At 37.2% G+C, this 19,934-nt stretch overlaps 2 protein-coding genes across 2 annotated transcripts; both read left to right on the top strand.

Moving 5' to 3' along the window:
- The first annotated feature begins 671 nt into the window (after nucleotides 1-671).
- On the top strand, nucleotides 672-5,823 carry dr1 (down-regulator of transcription 1). Its single transcript, XM_059341451.1, has 3 exons — nucleotides 672-1,496; nucleotides 2,497-2,660; nucleotides 4,569-5,823. The coding sequence occupies exons 1-3, from the start codon at nucleotides 1,277-1,279 to the stop codon at nucleotides 4,713-4,715; spliced, it is 531 nt and encodes a 176-aa protein (XP_059197434.1). The 5' UTR covers nucleotides 672-1,276; the 3' UTR covers nucleotides 4,716-5,823.
- Nucleotides 5,824-6,635: 812 nt separating this feature from the next.
- LOC131977838 (protein wntless homolog) lies at nucleotides 6,636-19,059 on the top strand. The gene is made up of 12 exons (XM_059341282.1): nucleotides 6,636-7,289; nucleotides 8,603-8,866; nucleotides 10,235-10,359; nucleotides 10,449-10,604; nucleotides 11,659-11,795; nucleotides 13,509-13,677; nucleotides 14,865-14,962; nucleotides 15,048-15,111; nucleotides 15,198-15,341; nucleotides 16,920-17,003; nucleotides 17,960-18,125; nucleotides 18,968-19,059. Exons 1-12 carry the CDS (start codon nucleotides 7,184-7,186, stop codon nucleotides 19,057-19,059), a joined length of 1,605 nt encoding a protein of 534 aa, XP_059197265.1. The 5' UTR covers nucleotides 6,636-7,183.
- The last annotated feature ends 875 nt before the right edge of the window (nucleotides 19,060-19,934 follow it).

The following is a 19,934-nucleotide window of genomic DNA, read 5'->3' as shown; positions in this document are numbered from 1 at the left end:
TAATAATAATAAAATGTGTATGAAATAAAAGATAACAGGTAAACTAAAACTAGCTGAAGAATAAAATTGATGATAATAATAATAGTAATAATAATAACTGGGGACCACCATAAACATATTCAGGATTTCTTAATATGCAGATAGAAAACCAGAATAATTATAACCCAAAATATACATATTATAACTGTGCAATACTGAGATTAACAGTACAATAATTATGTTCAATAATTCAAAAATATTATTCCGTGCAATAATATTTTTAACAACACATTATGTCGAGAGAAGAAAGAATTTAAATAAAATGTATTTAAAAGCTATATATAAAAATTATTGAAAAAAGAAATACTATTTATATTAACAATGATAAAGAAGCATATAAATTAATATTAAAATACGAAAAAAATATTAGAGCATAAATACAATAAAGTGAATCAAAAAAGACTAAAAAAGATTTTAAAAAAGAATGACAAAAAATGTATTTTAAAGCTTTATATCAAATATTTTTAACGACATTTGAATAACATTTATTATTATTATTATTATTATTATTATTATTAATAATAATAAGTAAGTGAATCAAATCCTGTGAATAGCATTAATAAATCATTGTATGTTTAATATGTAATAGTGTCAGTGAACGGTAGATGGCGGTAAACACTTCCACCACCTCACGGTCGGTTCCACCGTGTATCCGGCTTTTTGTTTGACGTCATATCCGGTCAGATTTAAGCTAATGTTACCCAGAATACAAAGATTGTAAATGAACTACTGGTAGCTTTACGCTTCTTGGGTCATGTTTTGCTCATTTTGTCGATGCAAGGAAGAGCAGCCTGCAGTGTTGTGACGACTTTATTCCCCTCGCCGTGTCTCTCTGGCCAGCTGTTTGGTTAGTTATGGCAGGGCCGGTTCATTGTTAGCCTTTAGCTGTAGCCATGCTCTCCTGCTCCGCTTTCACTTCTCGTCTTCTGGGCTGCGGCTTGCTTGCGACAGGGACCACAGCTACTAAACATATCTTTCTCCAATATTAAAGTTTTTGTCTTTTGTTGATTATTTGGACCTTTAGTTTTCTGTAACCACGACGCGCTGCGGAAGCTGCACCTCGTTCCTTTTAACGTGAAATTCGCTTGGATGACATTTGAATTCATATTGACGTTGCTGTTGCCTTGGCAGTAAACTCTTAACATTAACTTACTAGGTTAAGTTACTGCCTTCGTCTGCTTTCGTTTTTCACCACTCCAGTCAGTGGGGAAGCGGAACTTTTTGTTTTTTTGCCACGATGGCTTCTTCCTCTGGAAGCGACGACGACCTCACCATCCCCAGAGCTGCTATCAACAAGATGATTAAAGAGACGCTCCCTAATGTACGAGTGGCTAACGACGCCAGGGAGCTTGTGGTCAACTGCTGCACGGAGTTCATCCACCTCATATCCTCAGAAGCCAATGAAATATGCAACAAGTCCGACAAGAAGACCATATCTCCTGAGCACGTCATCAACGGTGAGTCCTGCTCCATGTGTGCTACCTGATGTATATGTCGTCACACTTAAAATAATCGCCTATGTCATATTTTGTCAAAATTGTTTTTTGTTTTTTTTGCCTAAATCATGGCATGGCAAGGTTGGTGTGCACTAGAGCTAGGCGATATGGACCAAAAGTCATATCCCGATATATTTAGGCTGAAAATCGATAAACGATATATCCCGATATTTTTATTGCAAAGTGACAGCAAATGTCCAGTCAAAGTCAAAGCCAGATATGACATGTCACAATAAGTTATATTGAAACTGTTTATTTAAGTGAACATAAATACTGTGTTACAACAGGAGTACCTTTTAAAAAAAAAAAAAAATCAAAACTCCATAAAGTGCACATTTAGATAAAAAAATATCTTAAATAAAAGCCGCAGCTTGCCCCGAGCAAGGATCACAGTGCAAATTTGAACTATATAGATATGTGCGATATGGTCTAATTCCATATCGTCACTCTGTTAAAATAATCACCTTTTTTGCCTAAATCATCTCCTCATGACGCTGGCCACCTATGGTAAAATCGCCTACATCCTCAGTTGATCAGATCATGTGATTTTACCCCTTTAAGATAATGGCCTATGTCAAGTGTGTGACTTATGCCGATTTATTATGCCTAAATCAAAATAAAATGTGACTTAGGCAATCCTGCGGCTTTTATTTAAGATATTTTTTTTATCTAAATGTGCACTTTATGGAGTTTTGATTGGAAAAAAAAAAAAAGGTACTCCTGTTATACAGTATTTATGTTCACTTTAATAAATGGTTACAGTAAAACTTCTTGTGACATGTCATATCTGGCTTTGACTTTGACTGAACATTTGATCTCACTTTGCAATAAATCAGCCTAAATATATCAGGATATGACTTTTGGTCCATATCGCCCAGCCCTAGTGCACACCAACCTTGCCATGCATTTTAAACCACAGAAAGTAATCATTTCACTTTCACCTCTTGGTTTCACAACACAGCCCTAGAGAGCCTTGGTTTCGCATCGTACATCACAGAGGTGAAAGACGTCTTGCAGGAGTGTAAAACTGTCGCTCTGAAGAGGAGGAAGGCCAGCTCTCGACTGGAGAACCTGGGCATCCCGGAGGAGGAGCTCCTCAGACAACAGCAGGAATTGTTTGCCAAGGTATGATCTGACATATCTTCAGCTATCTGTATTAGAATTTAGGGATGTCACGATTACAGATTTTCTTGGTACGACTATTATCAGAGAAATAATCACCATATTACGATTATCACAATTATTTTTGCATTAATTAATTTCACACTACTATGAAGAAGTTAAATCACATAAACACTCCTTATAGGTCTTATCTTTTATTTATTTCCCTCTTTGGATGCTCTCATAACAAAATAATCCAACTGGCAGAAATATTTGGTTGGCTGTTAGTGAGGAGGCACCATCAGTGTCACCAATTGGCCTATGGCTAAGCCCCGCCCCCTCCACTCACATACAAACAGTCAACATTGGGTGACAGGCGCTATGGCAGCTGTCACAGTAGGAGACATTTCACAGGAGGCAATTGATCATTTTTGGCGACAGAAAGATTATATATCATCTCAAAGTCACTAAAAGGGCCTTAACTACTTACATGAATCATTCAGCACAACATTGCTAACATTTGTTATCTCGGTTATTTATAGATAAGTTAATGAAGCTAAGCTCCAAAAGTTAACACTGGTATAACTAGAGCCCTTTGGACAACAGCTAACATTCATGTACGTACGTATGTATGTAAGTACAAAAACTAGCAAATAACAGGCCAATGAACTCCCAGCAAACAAAGTGACAGATGTACAACACAGTTAGAAGCTAACATTAGGCTAACGTTAGAAAGGGTTAGGCTAATGTTAGAAATGTTAAAGATAACTTTAACATCTCTAACATCTAAACATCTCTAGCAGAGTGACAATATGTTGCCTCAAATGCGTTGTTGACTTACCTTAGAACAGATGTAGACATCCTTGTTCATTATCTCCATGTTAAGTTGGTGTTGTGGTCTACCGCATAACAGAGCAGACACTTATCTGGGTTGAGATGTGGCTTGGGAAAGGGTAGAAAATACGCCCAGCCTCTCAGGATACCTACTGTCGGAGTTGCATGTACCCCATGCACACCGTTTGACCATTTTAAACTTAAAATGTCAAGAGAAAAAAAATATATATAAAAACGACTGAAAACGAACTAACTTCAATGGACGTGGAAGCAGAGAATGTCTGAGTGTATTGGGTTAGCTATGCACGCTGTGATTGGCTCATTGCGTTTGAGGGCGTGGCTTAGCCATAGGTCAATTGAGCATGTTTTGTGGTGTCTATATGTGCAACAGCTCAGTAGATGGGTATTTGTTGGTCCAGTCTAAGGTGCACCTATTTAGAAATGTAAGTTTTGTGTCTTTTCTTTAAATTGCTCAGATTTGCATGTTTTGATCTAGCAAAGCTTTTTTCATGCCAAAGCCACCTTACCCAGCTGTTGCCTTGCAAGTAAATGGGAAAATATAAACATGTCTATTTTTGTGCTTATTATAAATGCACAACAAAGTCTAATATTGCATGCCACGTGCAGTAACTTGCAGTGGTACTATGCTAATCAATAGTAAATTTTCTTGCAACATCTTACACATCCTAATTCTAAGACTCTAAGGAGTATCAAGGGCCATATTAAAAATGTGTATATTTTAATAAAATACATTTTGGTGATACAAGTTACCCTTGAGAATATTTAAGTGCTTGCCAAAGAAAAAAAAACTTTTGTTGTTTTGTTTTTTTATTTAAGAATATGTTTCGGTAATAAATTTAGCTCACAGTGTCTCTAAAAATGCCAAAAAATACCTTAAAATTCTATAAAAAGATTATAAATTCATATTAAACAGTGACTTTAGAGTGTATAGGTTATAAAGGGTAAAAGAAAACATGTATTCAATGCTCTTGGATTATCGCTGTGAGCTGCACCATGTTAAAGAGAATCACCCTAATAAGCTCCTTCATTCTGCTTCCTTTGTCTCGTGTCTGTCTCGGCGCGGCTGTGTTCCTGCAGGCGCGGCAGCAGCAGGCGGAGCTCGCCCAGCAGGAGTGGTTACAGATGCAGCAGGCCGCCCAACAGGCACAGATGGCGGCAGCATCTGCCAGCGCCGCGCAGCAGGCCGGCTCCTCTCAGGATGAAGACGAAGAGGATGACATGTGATCCCAGGACGCCATTCTGCTTGTTCCGAAAAATTCTTCCTGGGACAGTGTTGGCGCGCAAATCTCCCAGCGCTGCCAACGGCAAAGACACGAGGCATCTTTAAACCGCTGGTTTACGTCAGTGTAACACGGATAATGCACATTGGAACGCTGAAGAGAAAAGACGGAGGGGGATATAAATATAGCCACACCGTCAGGCACCAGTACAGGAAAATTATTTGGATTGAGAGGCTGTTAATGAATTTTGATTTTTTGATCAGTCTCATCTTCCCCCCTCCTTGTTTTTCCAGTGGCTTCAGTTTAATTATGTCTTGATATTATGTTGTGAGTAATTTGTAGATTTCTGGATGTGTTGTGGACACTGAAGGCTCATTGCCTGGGAAATGTCAGTGAATTTTTGGTGATGACGCAAGTGTTGGCTCCTTCAGGTACTGCACCAGATAGCTTACTTCTGTTATCCGTTTTACTAGATCACTTTTGGTGGTTTAGGAGAACTGCTTTTGAATAATTTCAGAGCGGTCGAATTCTCCTTTTTTTGTTTTGTTTTTGATGGTCACTTTTACAATGGCTTCCTCTTCCCCCTCTTGGTATATTTGTTCGACTGAGGATCATTTGAGGGGTTGTTAATATAGGAATTTTTTTGTTAAGTAGAGAAATAAATGGACATTTTGGTTAATTTTTAGCTCATTCAGATACTTTTTGTTGCATTTCCTTTCAACCTTGAACCACCTACAGTATTGCTAATTAGCCACACCTTTCAGTTTCAGAAACTGTCTATTTTTGTCTCATAGAACCAAAGATAGAGGACAGACTAACAGCCCAGAGTTAGTGTTTTTTAAAGGTCTAGGTGATACTGTGATTCTTGTCGCTGACTCCAGATCAGTGTAAACGATGTTAAGGATTATTAACCGATGACTTTGTAAGATGCTTTGATATCCAGGCTGAATTTTGTTATTTCCCTTCTCTTCGGGTGCAGTATCAAACATTTGCATTGTGACTGTGGTCAATCCTCAGTGTAAAGACAAGTAACCTAGTTGTTCTACACATTCACCGCCTATGCTACAAAGTTGTATTCTTTAAGCAATAAAGGAATCATGTTTTATAGACAATTGTTGTGTGATTTCAGTCCTAAAAAAACAAATCACTGTCTTAATAGCCGTGTTTCCTTTAGGGGGAAGAGTGGCCACTGGGAAAGTCTCAGTCTCTGATCGTCACGACAGATTAAACACGGGAGACGCAACTGTGGCCACCGTCGGTAACTGTGCACAAAGTTAGCAGCTGATCATAAACAAAGTAGCATGGCGAATTATGCACAGCTTCTCCACTGATCATAAACATAGTGATCGTGAATTAACCAGCATCGCTAACTGTGCACAGAGTGTCCGGTGCTTGTTGTAAACAGATTGTAAACACCTCCTGCAGCAGCAGCACATACACACTGTACTGCTGCAGAGCTAACTGTTAGCCTATTAGCACATGCACACTGTACTGCTACAGAGCTAACTGTTAGCCTGTTAGCACATACACACTGTACTGCTACAGAGCTAACTGTTAGCCTGTTAGCACATACACACTGTACTGCTACAGAGCTAACTGTTAGCCTATTAGCACATACACACTGTACTGCTGCAGAGCTAACTGTTAGCCTATTAGCACATACACACTGTACTGCTACAGAGTTAACTGTTAGCCTGTTAGCACATACACACTGTACTGCTACAGAGCTAACTGTTAGCCTGTTAGCACATACACACTGTACTGCTACAGAGCTAACTGTTAGCCTATTAGCACATACACACTGTACTGCTACAGAGCAAACTGTTAGCCTATTAGCACATGCACACTGTACTGCTACAGAGCTAACTGTTATCCTGTTAGCACATACACACTGTACTGCTACAGAGCTAACTGTTAGCCTGTTAGCACATACACACTGTACTGCTACAGAGCTAACTGTTAGCCTGTTAGCACATACACACTGTACTGCTACAGAGCAAACTGTTAGCCTATTAGCCTATAGCTAAGTTGGCAACACTGCTTCGCCGGCTTTTACAAATGACGTGTGTTGTTGTGGCGTCGAGTACTACGTCACATCCTGCTTAGCGATCTATCCAATCAGTAACCGGGCTGTTTCTAGGGGAGAAAAGAGACCCTGCTCTTCTACAGTGACGAAAAAAGTCCCGACAAAAGTCCGCTCTGGACAGCTCGTATTCAAATTAGGGGCGTTTCGGCGAGTGAGACCTGCCTCATTCCGGGTATTGGGCGGTAGTGGAAACAGCCCTTTAATGGTCTAAGTCTAAACACACGTTGGTTGCCCCCCCCCCCCCACCCCCCTGCACTCACTCTGAGGATGATTTGTGACTCCTGGGAGAGTCAGATGGATGTGAGCAGGTAGAAGAGCAGCAGTGGAGCACTTAGCCTACTGGGACCACAGGCTTTTGTATCACTTTTTCTAAATTCTCTTTAAAAATGGCAGGTGCAATCGTGGAGAACATGAGCACTAAGAAACTGGTTTTCTTTGGTTTCTCTATTCTTGTTTTTCAAGTTATTTCCATCATGGTTGGAGCATTAATCGGTGAGTCCTGAGATTGTATTTTTTATTTAATTCAGGATTTCCTAAGGGGGCTGGAAACGCTTAACTACTTGAATTTAATGTGGTGTTTTCAAGTCTTCTAAGTGCTTGTGATCGCTTGAAATTTATGTTATTTAGGATGTCATGGCTACAAACGGGGTACATTTTGGAACATCAAACTATATTGTGTTTCACCCTTCTGTAAATGTTTTCACAGAACATAATTTAGGTTATTTATAGCAGAATAACCTATAATATGATGAATAAGTGAAATTATCAGTATGCTGTGGAGCCTGATCAATCAGGTCTGCCAATTTTTCTTTTCAAACATTTTTATTTCCAGACAATATTGACATATCACACATGTATCAGCCTAAATGTTGTCTCATATGAAAACTCTTTCAAACATGATATATATTAATAGTCTCATGACACAGATCCAACTTACAATCTGGTGGAAAACTGCACAGAATTGGAGACAAAAACGGGGACAAGAGCTTAAAGTCACTGTAGCAAAATAGAGACGTCAAGAAAAGTAATGTGCATTTTGGAACATAAAACAGGAAATTTAACAACTTACTTAGCCCATTCTGCTCATACGTTATAATCATACAGTCTACAGTTATAACATAAATAGGAGTCTAGTCTAGTGATCTTACATGTATATACAGTCATGGAAAAATTATTAGACCATTGTTTTCTTCAATTTCTTGTTCTTTTTAATGCCTGGTACAACTAAAGGTACATTTGTTGAGACAAATATAATGATAACAACAAAAATAGCTCATAAGAGTTTAATTTAAGATCTGATATCTAGACATTTAACATGGTTTTCTTGATAACAACCCAAATCATTATCAAGCACACCATGGAAAATGGTGGTCCAGAACTTTTTCCCATGACTATCGGCCAATATAACAATATCTGGATTTTTTTATGACCTAATATTCATATCAAGTCCATTATTTGTCAGGCTTTAGTACACTGTATACACACACACACACATATATATATATGTGTGTGTGTGTATGTATTTACATATATATACTGTACATATTCTATGTAAATATTCAGTTACCACAGCTGTAAAATGCACATTGAAAACTGCTTGAATTTGACTTTGGGAAATGTGTAAGAACTCTGTTAATTGTTGTAATAAGAAATAGTATGTCTATAAAGTAAACTACATAGTATATGTGTTTAAACAGTCTGCTCCTTATGTGGATAAATAAATAAGATAAAGCTTTTCCTGTCTGTACTTAGTGGAGCCTAACTCAAACCACATGTCTCTGACAGATTATTCCCCTTTGCCATAGCTCCCAGTCCCACCAGTGCTATTCGCTACTTGGCCACCAAATGTATTAATCGGCACAGGGCGCGCAGCTGGCTCGCGCCGTGGGGATCAAACCGGTGCCAGCAGATCCACAGTTTTGACGAGCCTCTGGCAAAAACACTGGATGCCAACGAGATTGTTTTTGCCGTGCACGTACCTCATCCCAGCAAGGAGATGAGTCCCTGGTTTCAGTACATGCTGGCTGTTCTACAGTTCGACATTGCATTCAAAATGATCAATCAGATTGGTAAGGTGTCATAAAATAGCAGTGGTGGAATGTAACTAAGTACATTTACTCAAGTACTGTACATAAGTACAATTTTAAGGTACTTGTACTTTTCTTAACCCTTTGGAGTTTGGGGCTATTTTGTCGGTTTTTGACTCTTTTTCATTCTGCCTGTATAAAATACTTTACTATAAATTACAATTAACTTTACTATAAAACTTAAAAATCTTTACCATGACATGTTGGTATCATTGTTTTCAGCACAACCTCACCTATATGACCTGATTTTTTTTTTCATTTTGACTTACTGGATCAACATTTTGAACGCACAAAAAAACACACAAAAATACAAAAAACACACATAAAAATCACATAAAACACGCACAAAAAATACAAAAAACACACAAAATTACAAAAAACACACCAAAACCTTTTTTTTTTTTTTTTTTTTTTTTTTTTTTTTTTTTTTTACAAAAAACACAGAAACACACAAAAACACAAAGAAATTACAAAAAACACAAACACACACACACACACACACATATATATATTTTACATAAAACACACAAAGAAAACACAAAAAACAGTAAACACAAAAGATTGCATTCAAAATTCTGAATGCACACTGCAAAATTTCTGCAAAAAAGGTAAAATCATGCTACTACACTTGGTCGAGGGTATTTTTTCTTTTTTTTTCACCTTTGCTGAAAAAGGGTTGATGTATTAAATTGGACATGGAAACTTCTGGAAAAGCCAAAACTTTAGAGAAAAGCTTACAGCAGGGCTCCATGCTGCTTTCATTTTTACGTGACGTCATGAAGAAGTCGTGCTCCGGCGCTTTCGTGGACTCCAAAGGGTTAAATATGTCTATTTTATGTAGCTTTATACTGCTACTTCACTACATTTTGAGGTAAATATTGTACTTTTTACTCCGCTACATTTAGCTGACTGACTGAGTTACTTTTCAGGTCAAAATTTTACATAAAAAACATGATACAGTTAAAGTGATTAGACATTTTAAATTAAATCTCATAACAGTATATTAAGAAGTCAAAATGAGCCCTTTCTTTACAACTTACTGCTTACATAAAGGCATCAATACAAATTATCTAATAATATATATGGAATATATAAATCAATCTGAGTGGGTCCATTCTGCATAATGAGTACTTTTACTTTTGATACTTTAAGTACATGTTGATGATGATACTTTTGTACTTTTACTTACAGTAAGTTTTGAATGCAGGACTTTTACTTGTAGTGGAGTAATTTCACAGTGTGGTATTAGTGCTTTTACTTAAGTAAGAGATCTGAATACTTCTTCCACCACTGTAAAGTAGATACAAGCTCCTCATAGATATTAAATAAAATAAATATTTTCCTGTGTAGAAGATGATGTCACCATCACTATTGATGCTGGTCTGGCATACAGGGATGATCTGAAATCTGAGTGGACCACAAAGTTTCACTCAGTGGAGCAAAGGCCACTCAGGTGCATATTTGCAGTCCCAAAGGTAAGTCTGCATGACTGCCTTTAAAATATGCAATTCAATTAAAATATCTCTGCTTTATAACCTGTAATTAACAGTCTATGCTTTTGCAGACATATGACAATGAAGGCCGCTTTTATCACTGCGACCCCATACCATTCATGGAACTGGGTAGTATGGCCCACAAATATTTTTTGATTAACCTCCGCTTGCCAGTGAATGACACAGTGAACGTTGGAATTGGAGAAATAAAAGACATCCATATAGTGGTGAGTCTGTTTTGATTGAATCAAATCTTAAAGACTGATTGTGTTACAATCAAACACACAATCAGTGCGTTTACATGCACTGAGAAAACTGAATAACTGACGGGAACTTGTCCTCCTCCTCAACACTGGGTGGCGATATGCATCGTTTCATCGGGTGAATATGGGCCCCTTTCTGGTTGACCTCAGTGTGACACTTTGTACCATCGCTACTGACCTGCTAATGCAACTGACTAACGTGACCGGATAATGAGGGACCGGCTAATGCGGCTGACTAACGTGACTGACTAATGTGGGACCGGCTAATGTGACTGACTAACGTGACCGGCTAATGCGACCGACTAATGTGACTGGCTAACGTGACCGGCTAATGTGGGACCGACTAATGTGACCGCTAATCTGACTGGCTAACGTGACCGGCTAATTTGACCGGCTAACGTGACTGGCTAACGTGACCGGCTAATGTGGGACCGACTAATGTGACCGCTAATGTGACTGGATAATGTGACCGACTAATTTGACCGGCTAACGTGACCGGCTAACGTGACTGGCTAACGTGACCGGTTTAACGTCACCAGCTAATGTGACCAGCTAATGTGGGATTGGCTAACTTGACCGGCTAACATGACCGGCTAATGTGGGACCAGCTAATGTGACCGGCTAATGTGACCGGCTAATGTGGGATTGGTTAATGTGACCGCCAATATCACCGGCTAACTTGACCAGCTAATGTGACCACTAATGTGACCGGCTAAGGTGACCGGCTAATGTGACCACTATTGACCGGCTAATGTGCGTCCTGCTAATGTGACCGGCTAACATGACCGGCTAATGTGACCGCTAATGTGTAATGTGGGGGTGTAGCATGGGAGCTTGAAAATCCTATTCCAATCACATTATCTGAGTGTCCTAATCGGAGTTGGAGAACTCCAACATTAGTCGGACTTACACGTTTACATGCACTTCAGTTGTCCAGTTATAGTCAGATTAAGGCAATAATTCGTTTTTTTTAAGTGTCATGCAAGTAAACGTACTGAACGTCCCTCTTCTCTATAAGGGCATCCACCAGAATGGGGGCTTCACTCAAGTGTGGATCAGCATGAAGACTGTGTTCAGTCCCTGGATTTTTGTGGCTACAGTTTGGTACTGGCACAGGATCAGCATCATGGCAAGACCTCCAGTCCTTTTGGAAAAGTATGAGCTAATAAGAAAGAATGGCAGAATGTTTTCATTAAACCAACTGCTCTGACTAAAGATGTATATTAATATTAAAATGTATTATAATTGTTCAATATTAAATACAAAAGTTACACATTAAGATAGACATTTATTATAATAAACTGGAAGGGCACTTGAGGAGTGCAAACCTCCACCAAGGCCAAATGCTCTTTCACACAATGTGAAGAATAATTGGTGAAACGGCCGCCAAATTTATAGGTTTCCTTGGCACGCTACAACAGAAAACCAGTTTTTCCATAATCCTACTGACAATCAGACAAACAACAAGAAGAATAGAAAGATGGAGCTAAATAATGTTCAATAATAATACATTTGACCTAAATAAATAAATCCAAATGTCGCATAGACTGTATATAAATAATGGACGTACACTGTTAAAAAAAGTCTGCAGATTTTACGGGGAAAAACTGCTAAACCATGACAGTAAAAGACCGTAAAATGAATGGGTTAATTCAGTTTCAGGTACCATGAAACACTGTAAATGTATATCAGCCAAAACAGTTTTTTTTATTTGTATTTAAAAAAAATAAAAGAATACATTACTCCACTGTAAAATGCACTGTGTTTGTAGCAAAAATAAACTGTAATATATATACAAGCCATCATTTTTGCATTTATTTTTTGTAAAAATACTTTTTCTCACTGTTAAATGTGCTAAACAACATATCTCTAACAGAAATATACTGTAATATTTAATGGTAAAATCTTTAATTCATGAGGCATTAAGTAAATTATATGGCGTTTGTTTTGATGGAAAAACGTTTTATTCATACGGTAAAAAATGCAATAAAATGGCAATCTTAAACCTGAAATCAACAGTGCCAATATCTTTTTACCGTAATATTAAAAAAAGTTATACCGTAATTATTATGGTAAAGTTCTGGCAACCACAGCTGCCGTTTTTTTAACGTAAAAACAACATTTTTTTTTTTTTTTTTTTTTTTTACAGTGTTGTCAATGTCGCCCCAAATCATAAGCTTTTTTTTTTTTTTTCATCTAGTTTCTTCTAAATGGGACCATTATTTACACAATAAACATCATATTGTCTTAAAGAAATCTTGAAACTACCAATTGAGACCATCATTTTGCCACAAGAATATTTTCTGAGGTAATAAATAAAATAAAATAAAAAATAATTACCCCCCTCCCCCGGGTTTGTATTTTTATTTTCATTCATACTTGGAACTAATATGCCTTTATAGACAAGTTCTCCTTGTACAAGTCACTGAAGAATAACTTTTTTTTCTAAATTTTTCATTTTTACATTGGAGGTCAAGGTGAATAAAGTTAATATTATTATATTATTATCACACAGATTGGTCAGATGTCATGGTGTCACTGTCTGTGACGTAGCCTGATCTTTGCTGATTAGGTGGAAGACATCCATGTGGTTCTAGGACCAAACAGAGAGACATGGGGACCATTTTGATATCCACTGAAGTTACCAAATATAGTTCTTCGCCCGATAAAGGGTTAAAAACTCTGAGTGCTCCTCAGTCACTCAGTGCAGACTTCAAACCTTGTGTTATACTTTCAGGAGTGCTCCAGGGCGGCATGTTGAGAGCAGAGGAAATGAAACATGCTTGATCTTAAGTGCACGATTGGCCTGGTAGAACCAGGTCAATACTCGGCCTGCAGCAGCAGCTTACTTGTATTTGCCTTACCCAGGGTGATTTTTGCTCTGGGTGTGTCTATGTTGTTCCTGAACGTACCGGTGGAGTGGCTCTCGCTGGGCTGGGAGTGGACTTGGATGCTGCTGTTTGAAGATGCTCAACAGGGCGTCTTCTACTCCACACTCTTCTGCTTCTGGATCATCTTCTGTGGCGAACACCTCATGGTTAGCACCTTTTACTTATTCTCCACTCTACTTTTCTCCACACTTTTAAGCCTGTTATGCAATTTCTTTCAACACCAAAACTTTTTGCATCTTTTTGTAGGTGCTTTGCCTCTTTGTGCTCGTTTAGTGTCTCTTTTCTGGTTGGTTTGTGTCTCTTTTAATCAGGTTGTGTCTCATTGTGGTCATTTTGTATCCATTTGTGGTTGTTTTGTGTTTCTTTTAATCAGGTTGTGTCTCTTTGTGGTTGTTTTGTGTCTCTTATAATAATTTAGTGTCTCTTTGTGGTTGTTTTGTGTCTCTTTTAATTATGATGTGTCTCTTTGTGGTAATTTTGTGTCTCTTTGTGGTTGTTTTGTGTCTCTTTTAATTATGATGTGTCTCTTTGTGGTAATTTTGTGTCTCTTTGTGGTTGTTTTATGTCTCTTGTAATAATTTTTGTGTCTCTTTGTGGTTGTTTTATGTCTCTTGTAATAATTTTGTGTCTCTTTGTGGTAATTTAGTGTCTCTTTGTGTTTGTTTTATGTCTCTTTTAATCATGTTGTGTCTCTTTGTGGTTGTTTTGTGTCTCTTGTAATCATTTTTGTGTCTCTCTGTGGTTGTTTTATGTCTCTTGTAATCATTTTTGTGTCTCTTTGTGGTTGTTTTGTGTCTCTTGTAATCATTTAGTGTCTCTTTGTGGTAATTTTGTGTCTCTTTGTGGTTGTTTTGTGTCTCTTTTAATCATTGTGTGTCTCTTTGTGGTTGTTTTGTGTCTCTTGTAATCATTGTGTGTCTCTTTGTGGTTGTTTTGTGTCTCGACTCTCTTGTAATCATTTCGTGTCTCTGTGGTTCGGTTGTGTCTCACATAATCATTTAGTGTCTCTTTGTGGTAGTTTTGTGTCTCTTTGTGGTTGTTTTGTGTCTCTTGTAATCATTTTGTGTCTCTGTGGTTGATTTGTGTCTCTTGTAATCATTGTGTGTCTCTTTGTGGTTGTTTCTTGTCTCTTTTGATCATGTTGTCTCTCTTGGTGGTTGTTTTTTGTCTCTTTTAATCATTTTGTGTCCCTGTGGTTGATTTGTGTCTCTTTGTGGTCATTTTGTGTCTCTTTGTGGTCATTTTGTGTCTCTTTGTGGCCATTTTGACTTTATTCTCTACTGTACTTTTCTCCACACTTTTATGCCTGTTATGCAACAACAAAATCGTGCAGGACCAAAATCAGAGGAACCGTCTCTCAGCGTACTGGTGGCAGGTTGGGCTGGTGATGTTCGGATCATCTCTTCTCCTCATATTCGACCTGAGTGAAAGGTAATGACATGATTGCTTTCGCTAAACTTATTGTGTTATGGCATTAGCTTTTTTTGAATCTTAATGTTCTTTGTTTATTTTGAAGGGGGGTTCATTTGACCAACCCTTTCTACAGTGTATGGGCTTCAGAAACAGGGATGAAGGTGGCAGTATCCTTCACGTATTTATACTGTATCAGAGAACAAACGTGGGTCCCTCTGTGCCATCCAGCCCTTTTCCTTGACTGTCATCACAGATTACCTTCATTATTGTAGCAGGGGTTTCTGTTTGCCTGTATTTCCTCTCCCTGTGTGGCATGGTGTGTTGTGTGTTCAGGAACATTGGTGGGAAAATGCAGCAGCTCCCTGCAATGCCAGAGGCTAGGAGACTACGTTATAAGGTTGGATTTTTGTTTGTCTGGTTTAATATTTTAATAGGAAACAGATAGAAACAATAGCACACTTTATACTTTTATATATGTACTGTACACATACCTGTGTATAAATATATTTTGTATATGTTTCTATATTATTACAGAAGAGGATTAGGTGCAGGTAGGAGGGGAAAAAATGAGAGGAGGACTTTTTTATTTCATTATTCAGTTCTAGAAAAAAGTCGAAATGCTGAGATTCATTCATAGATTGGTTGTTCCTGTGTCAATAAGTCATTAGAGGAACATTGTTTTCAATCTGATCAGTTAGGTAGACTGCAAGCTACAACCTAATTTTCATAAATGTCATAAAATGAGCAAAAAAACAAAATATTTAAATAATGTTTAATACTTTAAGGCTGTAGTAGAACTGAAATCCCCCTACACATAAGTGAGATATTCTTGGTAGTAGGATACTACAACTTTTGTTTTGGGATAAAAATGCTTTTATGTAATTTATGTGAATTTTGTAGACATATATTAGACAGATTGAGGAAAATCAGGTTGTAGCTTGAAGTCTACTTTACCAACACAAACAGTGACTTTATTCTCATCATTTCAACTTTTCGAAGTGCAAAATATATATATTTTTATCCTACCTGGCCCTAATCCTCTTCCAAAATATTATATATCTGTTTTATACCCCTTATACTATACTGTGTATATCCTCATCAACCATACATAAATTCATATTACATATATTTTTTTTTAATTTATTGTTTGTATTACTACATACAACAACCTATTAAACATGCTACAATCTATTTTTCTCTAATGTGCAATATCTGTGAAATAGAAAATACTCTCAGGAAAAAACAAAACAAACTGCAATATTAATAATAAATGCCAAATATCAGCCATGTAAAGTAAGGTTTATATAATGTAGGTTTTTTATGTATATACACTGTAAAACATTTTAGGTTGAAAAACTGCTACACCATGACAGTAAAAGACCGTAAAGTGATAAATGGGTTAATCAGTTTTTAGTAACAATGAAACACAGGAAAAGTATATATCAGCCAAAACAGTTTTTTTACAGTTAAAAAAAAAACATAACTCCACTGTAAAATACACTGGCACCGTGTGTAACAAAAATATACTGTAATATATATACAAGCATCACTGTAATTTATGCATTTATCTTTTGTAAAAAAAATACTTTTTCTAACTGTTAAATGTTCTAAACACCATATCTCTAACAAAAATATACTGTAATGTTTAATGGTAAAATCTTTAATTTATGCAGCTTTTATAAAGTATTTTCTTGTCAATTTTATGGCAAAATAACGTTTCTTTTGATGGAAAAACTTTTTATTTATACGGTTAAAATATGGAATAAAATGCCAATCTTAAACGTGAAATCAACAGTGCCAATATCTTTTTACCGTAATATTAAAAAACGTTATACCGTATTCATTACGGTAAAGTTTTGGCAAACACAGCTGCCTGTTTTGTACCGTAAAAACAACAGGTTTTTTTTACAGTGTATATATATATATATTTCCCCACTATTCTGACAGTTGTTTTTCACTCTTGCTGGTTTGACAGGGTATAATATTCCGGTTCAAGTTTTTGATGCTGGTAACTCTGGCCTGTGCAGCCATGACTGTCATCTTTTTCATCTTAAATCAAGTAAGTATCCCCCCTCTACTGATCAACATAGAGGTCAGTAATTCTGTTTTTTTTTTTACTTTTAGGTCGCGATTGGGCTCTTATCAATTATTGAGTGTGCTTGAAAAAGTATGTTATTCACCGGGCTTATTTGTTATTCTTCCGTTTCTTCCGTGTTTTTTTCCATGGACTACTCCTCCCAGAGTTTTGGTCGCACATACACTAAAAAGGTATCAAATCAACTATCGACTATGACTTTTCTAAGGGTTTCGGCAAACAGTTTTCAAATCTCCCCAATGTTACCCTATGGAGAGGCTAGAGTGAATGACATCATCCTTAGAGTGGAGAGGGAGAGAAAAAATAGTCAAAAAATAAATTTGGAAACTGCGCTCGAGGCCGCAAATGCCACTCTACAGAAATAATTTATACATAGAAACAGAGGAAAATTTGTCTTCTGCCTCACATTGGGCTGGTAAAGCTGTCAGAGTTATAGTTTGGGCGTAGGACGCACAGATGATCCACCAACACCACCCACAGCCTCATAGACCGCCATGGTAAAAAGGCGGGAAAATTTCTGGAGGAAAGCAGAGGTGCCAGTTTCTTCTGATCGCTCTAAAAAAACTATTTCTTCATATTTCTTCACAAAACACATATGTAGACGTTCAGGAAGAACTCCGGATGCTCAAATGGAAGTCAGATCAATCATAGGAACTACGGTTTGACCAAGAATGCTTTGTGTTTGAGGGGAACTTTTCGCTTTTTTTCTGTCTATCTCACTGGTGTCAAATGTCACAGAGCAGTTAATTGCAGTTGATTGCTCTTCTCTGATCACTGATGACTTCCTCCTCTTTTCCATTTTGAAAACCGTTCAAATTCTAATCTAATAATGTATGGATGAGAGTCACGGGCCAGAGTCAAGCACACTCAAAATTTCTTTAGAAATTTTCTAGTTTCAAATGTTATTTCTGTTTCACCAGGTCAGTGAGGGTCACTGGCACTGGGGAGACTACACACTCCAAGTCCACAGTGCTTTCCTCACAGGGATCTACGGCATGTGGAACCTGTATGTTTTCACCATCATCTTCCTCTACGCTCCCTCACACAAGCACAAAGGAAACAAGCTGGGAGATGGTCAACAAACAGGTCTGTAACATTTTACTTCATATTACAATAAACTAGGGCCGGGACTTTAACGCGTAAATTAAGATTAATTAATTACACAAAAATGAACGCGTTAAAAAATTTATGCATTTTAATCGCACTTATTTTTGCACCGCGGAACGTTTCTCACTGGATGAGTTTCAGGTGGACCGATTATACTGGAGCACCAACTACACAGTGAACATGAAGGAAGAAGCTGATGAGACGCTTTGGTTGGCCCCGTGGATGATGGGATGTTTTGTTACTAAAAACCAACGGATGGAAGCGTCGATAAGAGCATGGTTGTGTTGCTATGCAACAAGGAATTCACATATCACCGCAGCACATCGAGCCTCAAGTATCACCTCAGTGCTAAACATATAGCAGCTAGCGCTAGTGTGGTAGCTAGCGTGGATTGTGTTTTACTTAAAAAACCAAAGTATCATAGTTTACAGAAGGTCTACCTACCTATAGGCTACCTGAATTTATGAAATGTACTATATTTCTAAATATGCTATTGCTACACTTAATGGCAAAAATTGCACTGGTCTGTTGGACTTGAACAAAAATAAACAATATTTTTGTTGCTTAAGCTTATGTATTCAGTCATTATTCAATGGTATACTAAAAATCCATGTGAAAAAAATTACTTCTCACTGTTCTCAGGTCGAATATTTATATGCGATTAAAATGCGATTAATTTCGATTAATTAGTTACAAAGCCTCTAATTAATTAGATTATTTTTTTTAATCGAGTCCCGGCCCTACAATAAAGTTATTAAATGAATAACTTGAACATATCAGATGTCCAAATGTTTGTCTAAGCTTATATTGATTATTAACAGATAAGCCAGAAAGCCAAGAGACGCAGCTGACATGTGGGGAGCAGGGCCCGACAGAGAGCTACAGGATCACTGGGAAGCTGGCTGAGGAATAAAACTACCACAACCTGTTCTGTTGTGTTACTTTCATTATACTGCTGGTGTTTCTGAGAAGGTTATAATTATTACAAACACTGCAGGCTGTAAAATGTCAACCCTGTATTTTTTCCCAGATTACATTTGTTTTAGAAATGTGGTTAGTGTTGTGAATTGAAAGAAAACTGCAGGATTAGGACCAGTAAAGGTCATTGTTTCAGTAAAAATCGTGATGTTAGTTAACTAGAAAAAAAATTAATGTTGTCTAAAACTTAAGTTAAACAGAATGAGATATTTTCGAAGTTCTTTGTGACATATTGAACCTTACAAAGACAATATATTTAATGTTCAAACTGATACTTGTTTTTTTATTTTAAATGAATACACTGGAAATTCTGAATCTGATGCTTTCTGTGCTTTTATTTATGTTTTAAACAGCATCGAAACTTCTGCCTTGTGCATGAGTAAGTTAAAATAAATCAGTGTTGACTTTTGCTTTCATACAGGATATTGGGTTGATTTGTCTCTTTGTGGTTGTTTTGTGTCTCTTTGTGGTTGATTTGTGTCTTTCTGTTTATTTAGCAGTTGGTTTGCGTCTAATTTTCTGAGACACTTAGTTTTGCGTTTTCATTATCTCTAAGCTAGAATCATCAAAATTACAAGAAAAACAGGCTTGAAAAATGTAACTCTACTTGTAATGAATCTCTGTAAAGGTATGAGTTTCACTTTCTGAAATGATTGACAAAAAATATTGAACTTTTTCTAATTAAGGGATGGAGGCCCGGGGGCCGCATACAGCCCACACCCTCACTTGAAGTGGCCCTTAGTACAACTACATGCATTTGAGCATGAAATCTTAAAAGTGCAGGGTAAAAATGCACAAAATTACTTCTTG

This window comes from Centropristis striata, chromosome 9 (assembly GCF_030273125.1).
Source record: "Centropristis striata isolate RG_2023a ecotype Rhode Island chromosome 9, C.striata_1.0, whole genome shotgun sequence".
NCBI classification, from domain to species: domain Eukaryota; kingdom Metazoa; phylum Chordata; class Actinopteri; order Perciformes; family Serranidae; genus Centropristis; species Centropristis striata.
The sequence above is the reverse complement of the archived record's forward strand: the minus strand, read 5'-3'. Positions and strand labels throughout refer to the sequence as shown.

Coding starts and splice junctions, on each gene's coding strand:
- dr1 (XM_059341451.1), top strand. CDS start 1,277: ATGGCTTCTTCCTCTGGAAGCGACGACGACCTCACCATCCCCAGAGCT. Junction 1,497..2,496: donor TCCTGAGCACGTCATCAACG/GTGAGTCCTGCT, acceptor TTCACAACACAG/CCCTAGAGAGCCTTGGTTTC. Junction 2,661..4,568: donor AGCAGGAATTGTTTGCCAAG/GTATGATCTGAC, acceptor GTGTTCCTGCAG/GCGCGGCAGCAGCAGGCGGA.
- LOC131977838 (XM_059341282.1), top strand. CDS start 7,184: ATGGCAGGTGCAATCGTGGAGAACATGAGCACTAAGAAACTGGTTTTC. Junction 14,963..15,047: donor ATATTCGACCTGAGTGAAAG/GTAATGACATGA, acceptor TTTATTTTGAAG/GGGGGTTCATTTGACCAACC. Junction 17,004..17,959: donor TCTTTTTCATCTTAAATCAA/GTAAGTATCCCC, acceptor CTGTTTCACCAG/GTCAGTGAGGGTCACTGGCA.